Below are 9,335 nucleotides of genomic sequence, written 5' to 3'. Positions count from 1 at the left end.
CAGCGGCTAGTGGGGACCGCAGTTGTGTGTCCTCAAAAGGAGGCCGCTCCCTGCCCAGAGAGAGGCTTGTCGTCGGGCGGGCAAGCTTCAGCGACTGTGAGGCCTGAAGCTCAGCCTTTTTTTTTTTTTTTTTTGGAGGGGGTTGCGGGGGACGGGGAAGAGGAGCGGTGCGTCACTTTAAGAAAATGATTTTAAAATTCCAAATGCAAAATTGCCGGAGAGCCTCCCTAGGCCTGGGCCCGAAGCCTGAGACTCGCGGTATACCCGCTCCTGAGGGCTGAGGTGGGCTCCTGTCCTGGAGTCCTGCTTTTAGGTGCTCGCGGGAACGTCCGGACACCCACTCCTCTCACCCCAACGTGGGCTCCATTGTCTTCTAGGCTTTCATCGCCTGATGAGTGCTGGGCTAGCGGATCCCAGCAAGGCACGTTAGGTGTAAACGAAGGCTTTTCTGTGGACCCGATTCTAATTAAATGCTGTTTCTGCACACCTGTGTTGGTTGTAATGGCGTTTGCTTGGGATGCACCACCTTTGGTGGGGATCAGACAGCGACATTAGATGTCGAATCGCTTCTAGGGGTTTTGCTTGCCAGTTGCAGGAATGACTCCTTGTGCTTTCTCGTTTCTGGAAGATTGCCTTGCACGATGCTATTCACACGAAGGGTCCTTATTAGGAACTTTTTGTTTGTTTCTCTCGAACCCTGGGTACTTGAAAGCAAATGAAAAAGCTGTCCGGAGTCTAATCAAAGTGATTTACATTATTTGAGGATTGAATTAAGCCTGTATTTTCTTCCTCCCTCTACCCCCTCTATAGATGTTTGTATATCGATTACTATCCATTGCTGTTTTAATGAATATCTTATTTTAAGTACCACATAGCCACTATTTCAAAATTATGTTAACATCCACATAGCTATGACAGTACACTATTTCAGTACTCAGATTTGTTTCTAAGATTTAGCCATAAAATTTCTTAAAAACAAGTATAAACTTTATACAGCTCTCTTTAAAGGTTGAGTAACTGGATAGTAATGATGAAACAAAAAGAAAATAAATGCAGCAGTACTCTATTTCAGAGAGACACTACGTGCCAGCTTCAACAGAAACTCCTAAGTCAGAGTTTATGCAGTTACACATATGTAATATGGCTTTCATTTAGTATTTTATAAAGTTCTGCATACAATTGTTTCCTTATATTCTGTGAATTTATTTTTATATTAATCACTTGATTTTGTAAACATACAAGGAAAATGAATGAAATGTTCAAGGAATGAACTGTGTACCATAACACAGAAATAGTGCTTTTCTGTCGCCAAAATTGGCACAATGGACTTGTGAAGGAATTCCCTTTGGACTAGGTCCACTGTGGATGGCATCCAGGGCTAATGTTAGTGGCTAACGTATTGTTCCCTGTAGGGTTATATGCTTCCTTTGAACCTGGCAAACCACTATCAGCTGTGACCGTCATCAAGGACATTGATAATACTTAAAGATTAGTAGTTTTCTGTGTATATTTTAGTGTTATAGACTGCAATTCCAAATTAGACTTGCTTTTAGTGTATCATTTTACACCGTTAATCTATAATTCATTACCTGAGCACACCAGGGGAGGTAGTGTTGTAAATTGTACACTGGTAAGCTACTCAGTGAAACCATGCTTTGTATTTTTAACGTGTATAATTATATTTAAAATCAAGCAAGACTTAGTTTTATGCCTGATTTTTTTTGAAAACATGGATTTGTTATCTGAGGGTTGCAGTTCATGACGTTTTAATACTGTATTAATATGTTTGCTGCGGCTACCAAGAGCTTTGTCAAACAAGTTGGAGATGGAGGGAGATTAGTTCCCGTTCCAAGCCTCAGTGAGGCTGACAAATACCAACCTCTAAGTCTGGTGGTAAAAAAGAAGAGATGTTTTCTGTTTCCTAGATATAAATTTACTTCAACACCCTTTACGCTGAAAGATATTCTTCTAGGAGACAGAGAAATTTCAGCTGGTAAGTTTAAATGTCTGTTTGGGAGTGACTACTCATTCAGTTATATTATTGGTAATCTAAACATAGGTTGTCTGTGCTACCTATGTTCATAATATTTATGTATTTTCATTGATAAAAGCAACTCTTATTACTGTGACAGTAATAATATTGTTAACAATGCCTAACGTTTTTATAGTATCAAATCTCTTATTGGTTGAATAATTTCAAATGTATTTTATAAGATTATTTATTGTATAATTTAATTTCAGTTATTTTATAAATTGTTTTAACCAAATCAACTTAGAATATGACATAATAGTATATTTCTTCATCTATAAAATAGGGGTATTATTCAGTCTTGCCTATCTCACATGGTTAAATGTGATGAAAGTAATTTGTATTTATTTTTTGATTCAGTTACTACAGTTGGTAAGCTGAAATATATTAACAGGCTAATATTAACATTTTAACAAATTTTTCTTATAAACACTTGTTTTTCTTTCAGCTAGCCAGTGGATCTTGATGCTTAAGTATGCTGTTGGCTGAAAGAGAATTTGAGTTCATTTAAAGTACTCTAGATATTTATTTTTCTTGTTGTCAGATTAATTGAATTGCTCTTTTTGTTTTCTTTTTTGCTGTACGCGGGTCTCTCACTGTTGCGGCCTCTCCCGTTGCGGAGCACAGGCTCCGGACGCGCAGGCTCAGCGGCCATGGCTCACGGGCCCAGCCGCTCCGCGGCATGTGGGATCCTCCCGGATCGGGGCACGAACCCGTGTCCCCTGCATCGGCAGGCGGACTCTCAACCACTGCGCCACCAGGGAAGCCCTGAATTGCTCTTTTTAATCTTGGTTTAAGATGTTGCCATTCTCAACATTTGGGTAATCAAGTCTTAAATGGTAAATTAATGTGCTACTATACATATTTACATTAGATGAATTCAAGACATTTAAAATATTGATTTCCTTTTCTTAAAGGTGTTTCATCTTATCAGTTACTGAATTATGAAGATGAATCAGACGTTTCACTTTATGGAAGGCGAGGCAACCATATTGTGAATGACGTTGGGATTAACGTTACTGGATCAGATTCAGTTGCAGTAAAAGCTTCATTTGGTGTAGTAACCAAACATGAAGTGGAAGTATCAACATTACTCAAGGAAATTACTACACGGTCAGTATAATACTTCCATGTTTTTATTAAATATTTTAATTATATAAACTTCATTACAAAGAGTGCTTAAAACATTCGGGTTATATTTTATTAGAGTAATTTGTTTGATTTATTTGAAATACTGCAAATTAGTAATATGTCCAAGCTTTGGATAAGTGTAGATATCTGGAATCATTTGGTTTAAAAAATATTTAATTGCTCTGCAAAATCACTTTGGCTCTGCCGCATTTGCTAAATTATAAGATTACAAGACTTCAAGAATCTGCTTGCAGCAAATACACTAAGAGAGTCTCCTCCAACAGATTCCTATAGTATGCATGTTTTAACAAAATAGGAAGGAGAGGCAGATTATTAAATTTCTTTTGAGCACACCTTCTGATTTGTATTAGGACTGCCTTGATTTACTTTTAATTAAGGTGGATCGTGAATAGTAACACATGATAATCAAAAAATGTACTTGATTATACATAGTTAGATGTTACAGATTCTTGTGAATGTCTGTCTTCTTGATTTTAGAAAAATTAATTTTGACCACAGTTTGATACGTCAGTCAAGGAGGAGCAGAAAGGCAGTATTGTGTGTGGTCATGGAAAGCATCCGAACCACACGACAGTGCTCGCTGTCTGTGCACGCTGGAATTCGTGGGGAATCCATGAGGGTAAACCATTAGACTCATTAGACTTCTCTTACTAAAAAGCTGCAATGGGAATTTTTTAAGTATTCAGTTTCTAATGAGCCTTGTGTATTTTGTCAAATGTTGAGATTAAAAAGCTGCAATTGTATATAGGATTTTGCACACCAATGGTTTTGTTTTAGAATATGAAAAAAAATCCAAGAAAATTTGAATTATAAACATGTAAAATAATGTTAGAAAACACTAATCCTTGTGAAATAATGTGTACAATGGAGTCCCTCATATTACTATTATGCTGTTTTAAGAATACAAATTGAGTGGTTATGTTGAGTTCTTTGATTTTATTTTTAAGTGATACAGTTTTTACTTGAATTTTAAAAAGTTGAGTTTATATTTTTATATTAAATTAATTTTTCTAAAATAATATTGTTAATGGCCAAACATGCTTCATTCAATGTTAAGTTCTTTAAAAAATATTGAAAGAGGGGCTTCCCTGGTGGCGCAGTGGTTGAGAGTCCACCTGCCAATGCAGGGGACACGGGTTTGTGCCCCAGTCTGGGAAGATCCCACATGCCGCGGAGCGGCTGGGCCCGTGAGCCATGGCCACTGAGCCTACGCCCGTGAGCCATGGCCACTGAGCCTGTGCGTCCGGAGCCTGTGCTCTACAACGGGAGAGGCCACAACAGTGAGAGGCCCGCGTAACACACACACACACAAAAAATGTTGAAAGCTATTTGTGTTTAATTTTTAGCTCAATTATGGTATTATTTGTCCTTGTCATTCACCTAATAATGACGCATAATAATGACTTGATTTGTTTTATTAAAATGAATTATTAGAAAGATAGGGTACAATGATAATCGTTTCAAATCTTTGCAAATGAAGGTTCTGTTCAGTGGCTACATTTAGGTGCCCACCAAATTGTTTAACATTGGATCATTTTGGGGGCATGAACTGAGTGAAATATTTACTTAATTGTTGGTAATTGCTTTGGAACAGTGGACAGAATAGGCTAAAAACAACTGTAGCACTTAAAGGCAGTTGGTTTACAGTTGAAAGAAAAACGTTTCTATGCCAGAGAGCATTACCCATGTGGTAGCACTAATCATTGGCTCTGATACAAAGTAACTGAGAAAGTAGTGAGAGGTATTTCCTAATATAGATCACAAGTCTCCGATGGACCATTAATTTGGATCTCTGCTAGAAACAGTTGAATTCAAGTAGGAGCATTCTTTGCTTGTAGGGGTGGGGATGTTTGTTTTTGGTAGGATTGTAGGGAATGTTTTGTTTCTCCAAAAATATATCCTTATGTGTTGTGCTCCTTAACCATGTTATTTAATTTATTTAATATAGTTTCATTTTATGGATGAACAGAATACCAGGGGAAGGGACAAAGCTATTGTTTTTCCAGCACACACAACCATAGCTTACAGTGTTTTCGAACTCTTCATTTACTTGGATGGTGCCTTTGGTGAGTGATTTGCATGAAACACCAAAATGATTATATTTTTAAAGAAGGATTTAATGAGAATCTCTGTCTCTTTCTGAGTGTCTAATAATAGAAGAGTGCTGCTCTCAAGTACTGTCAATATTATGTTTGGGTGAAGTAACTGGGAAAGACCCTCCAGTCCTTACTTACTCATCACCTCATCCCTGTTTCTTGGGGAAGGCTGTAGTCTTCCCACCACCCACTTACAATTATAGCTAAGAGTGAGAACACAATCCACTGACAGTATTTCCTTGACTTATATGGGAAAATAAAAAATTATCGTCTAATAGGTAGCTTTTGATGATGGCAAATAGAGTAGGTAGACAGTAAGATGTTGAAGGTGTCAAGGCATCCAAACTAGGGTACCCAAAGACAACCTTTCTTCCGGTTTTCCTTTCATAGACCCAGCTCCCCCAACTCCGGACTTTCCCTAAAACCTTAAAGTTACAAATAATTCCCCCAAATTGTCACCTTATATAATACTGCAGTGCAGCTCAGTTTAAATTTCTACATTTCACGGGTTTTAAGATTATTAGACCAGCCAGCTCAAGTCTAGGTGTAGCCCAAAGGAATAGGCAAGGGAGCCCCTTAGCCATGGTGATTTATGAACATTTTTAGACCTGTTTTTGTTTCTGCAGTTCTGTCGGAGGAGGGAATAGGGAGTCCAGAAACAAATCATACTAATTAAATTCTATCTGGGACACTAAAGGGTGTAGGTTTTTTTGTAAAAAAAAGATGTATTTATTTATTCTTTTGGCCGCATCGGGTCTTGGTTGCAGCATGTGGGATCTTCGTTGGGGCACGCGAGATCTTTCGTTGTGGCGCGCAGGCTCTTCGTGTCAGCACGTGGGCTTCTCTCTAGTTGTGGCCTGCGGGTTTTCTCTTCTCTAGTTGTGGCATGCAGGCTCCAGGGCACGTGGCGCTCGGGTTCCAGAGTGCATGGGCAACTAGAGTTTGCCGCACGCAGGCTCTCTAGTTGAGGTGCGCGAGCTCAGTAGTTGTGGCTCGTGGGCTTAGTTGCCCCGCAGCATGTGGGATCTTAGTTCCTTGACCAGGGATCAAACCTGTGTCCCCTGTGTTGCAAGGCGGATTCTTTACCACTGGACCACCAGGGAAGTCCAAGGGTGTAGGTTTTTACAATAATATTGATCACTAGAAGTGTAAACTGATAGAACTGATATGTCCATCAAAATTTTAAATTACATATATTTTAGCCTTATTTACACTTTTAGGAATTTATCCTATAGATATACATATATGAAATGATGTGGGTATAAGGATAGTCAGCTCATAATAGCAAAAGATTGGAAATAACCTTAAGGTGTATTATCAGCAGCTAGTTGAATAATGGTGCATGCACACAATAGAATACTGTGAAGCCATTAGGAATTATGTAGCACTGAAGATCCTGACATGGAATAATCTCTATGATATTTTAAAGAAATGTGTATCTATTTGAGCCTAAACAATTTTATATATATACATACTTACATACATATATACATATTCTTTATGCATGTAAAATATATGGAGTATTTCTGGAAGTACACACAACAGTAGTTACCCCGGGGTATAAAACTGAGGCTGGGGTCAACGTAGAGACTTATTTGTCACCGTATCCTCTTTTTGTACTCTTTGAATTTCGTACCATGTAAATGTTACCTTTTCTAAAGATATGTAAAATTTAACTTAAAAAAATAAAATGAATGGCACATACCAGAATTCAACCACAATTAAAACTCCCAATAAAACATGAGTTGTTTGGGCTTCCCTGGTGGCGCAGTGGTTGACAGTCCGCCTGCTCCGCCTGCCGATGCAGGGCACACGGGTTCGTGCCCCGGTCCGGGAAGATCCCACATGCCACGGAGCGGCTGGGCCCGTGAGCCATGGCTGCTGAGCCTGCGCGTCCGGAGCACCCCACAACGGGAGAGGCCACAACGGTGAGAGGCCCGCGTACCGCAAAAAATATATATATATGAGTTGTTCAAATTATAACATCTTCTAAAATTTTTTTTTTATAGACCTTTGTGTCACTTCAGTGTCAAAAGGAGGATTTGAAATGGAAGAAACGGCAACATTTGCACTGCTCTACAGATTGAGAAATATACTATTTGAAAGAAGTATGTCCGCTGAAGATTTTTTGCTTCTCAGATTAACACTTGAGGTTATCTCTTCAGTAATACTGTCTTAAGAATTTAAATTTAAAAGCCAAATTTCATGACTGATGGTTTAGATTCACACATAGTTATAATTGCAGTTTGGCTATACATTTTTTATTTGACTTTTAACACATTTCTTTTTTTGTCCTTTTAGATAGAAGAGTGATGGATGCCATTTCTCGTTCACAGCTTTACTTAGATGATCTTTTTTCTGACTATTATGACAAATCTCTCAGCATGAGTGATATTTCACTCAAAGAAGGGACTCATATCCGAGTTAATTTACTTAATCACAGCATTCCAAAAGGACCTTGCATACTCTGTGGCATGGGGAGCTTTAAAAGGGAGACGGTTTATGGGTGCTTTCAGTGCTCTGCTGATGGGCAGAAGTATGTGAGACTTCATGCAGTTCCTTGTTTTGATGTTTGGCACAAGAGAATGAAATAAAATGGAAAGTCAATGTATCTTGCTGGTGCTTTAGGTGCAACTGTGCCACACACCTTTCCAAAATTATCTAGGTTTGCTTTGATGAGTTGTAGCAAATTAAAGAGGGAGGGGAACAAGAAATTAACCTGTCTGGGCATCATTTTTCCCATCTATAACGTGGAGATGATAATAGTGTCTACCTCATAAATTGTCATGAGGATTAATAATGTTTATATTGGAAAAGGTTTAAATATAAAATTCAGAATATAGATATTCCTTCATAAAATCTGCCAGTCACTTTAGAAGTATATTTTGGGATTTAGTCTCATTTTACATAGAAATTTTCTAGATATCAATTTTATTTTTAGTTGGCTTTTAATTCAAGATCTAAGAATGACAAGAGTACACAAGTGGCAACTTTATGGTGCTTTAACTGTTGCCCTAGGTCTGGTAAAATGAGAAAAATGTGTTAATAATTTAATGTAATCCTAAATGTTTAATTGTGGTATCAAATTAAAAGCACACTGAGCTCAGTGTGGGGTTTTGTGTACACAATTAAAGATGACTGATAGTGGTAATGGGCTGCCATTTTGTGATGTACACATATATGTGCTCGCCAGCTTTGTCTTTATAAAAACTCACTACAGTCATTTTAAAGTTAAGGCAGCTGGGACATGTTTATTTCTTTTCTCCTTTGAAAATGTTTAAACCATTTAACGTATTTAGTTCCGTGAGACCTTTTGCATCTACTCTGTAAGACATCTGAAATTTTTTTATACACAAGCAACCTAAATTATTTACTATACACCATTTTAAAATTATTACAAAAATACTATGTTAAAGTTCCAGAAATCAAATAGTACAGCAGTCACTACTAGGCATATGCCTATGAAGTCATTAGGCAATTACGTAAATACGAAATAGTTGTATACTATATGTATGTGGAAGGATTAATATTTTATCTTTTAAACTATTTAAATGTGATTAGAATTTGAGTAAATCTCCGTGTTCATTTACCATCATCTATAATTTTTTTTTTTTTTTTCGGCACGCGGGCCTCTCACTGTTGTGGCCTCTCCCGTTGCGGAGCACAGGCTCCGGACACGCAGGCTCAGCGGCCATGGCTCACGGGCCCAGCCGCTCCGCGGCATGTGGGATCTTCCCGGACCGGGGCACGAACCCGTGTCCCCTGCATCGGCAGGCGGACTCTCAACCACTGCGCCACCAGGGAAGCCCTATAATTTTTTAAAACATAAGTTTAGGGACTTCCCTGGTGGTGCAGTGGTTAAGAATCCACCTGCCAATGCAGGGGACGCGGGTTCGAGCCCTGGTCTGGGAAGCTCCCACATGCCGCGTAGCAACTAAGCCCGTGCGCTACAACTACTGAGCCTGCACTCTAGGGGCTGCGAGCCACAACTACTGAGCCCGCGTGCCACAACTACTGAAGCCCACACGCCTAGAGCCTGTGCTCTGCAACAGGAGAAG

At 38.8% G+C, this 9,335-nt stretch overlaps 1 protein-coding gene across 1 annotated transcript; it reads left to right on the top strand.

Annotated features, from left to right (window-relative positions):
* The first annotated feature begins 501 nt into the window (after window positions 1–501).
* PJVK (pejvakin) lies at window positions 502–7,871 on the top strand. The gene is made up of 7 exons (XM_060015633.1): window positions 502–531; window positions 1,804–1,993; window positions 2,947–3,142; window positions 3,659–3,800; window positions 5,130–5,247; window positions 7,287–7,385; window positions 7,579–7,871. The coding sequence occupies exons 1-7, from the start codon at window positions 502–504 to the stop codon at window positions 7,869–7,871; spliced, it is 1,068 nt and encodes a 355-aa protein (XP_059871616.1).
* Window positions 7,872–9,335: the final 1,464 nt, after the last annotated feature.

The sequence above is a fragment of the Delphinus delphis genome, chromosome 7 (genome assembly GCF_949987515.2).
Source record: "Delphinus delphis chromosome 7, mDelDel1.2, whole genome shotgun sequence".
In the NCBI taxonomy this organism is placed as follows: Eukaryota; Metazoa; Chordata; class Mammalia; order Artiodactyla; family Delphinidae; genus Delphinus; species Delphinus delphis.
The sequence above is the reverse complement of the archived record's forward strand: the minus strand, read 5'-3'. Positions and strand labels throughout refer to the sequence as shown.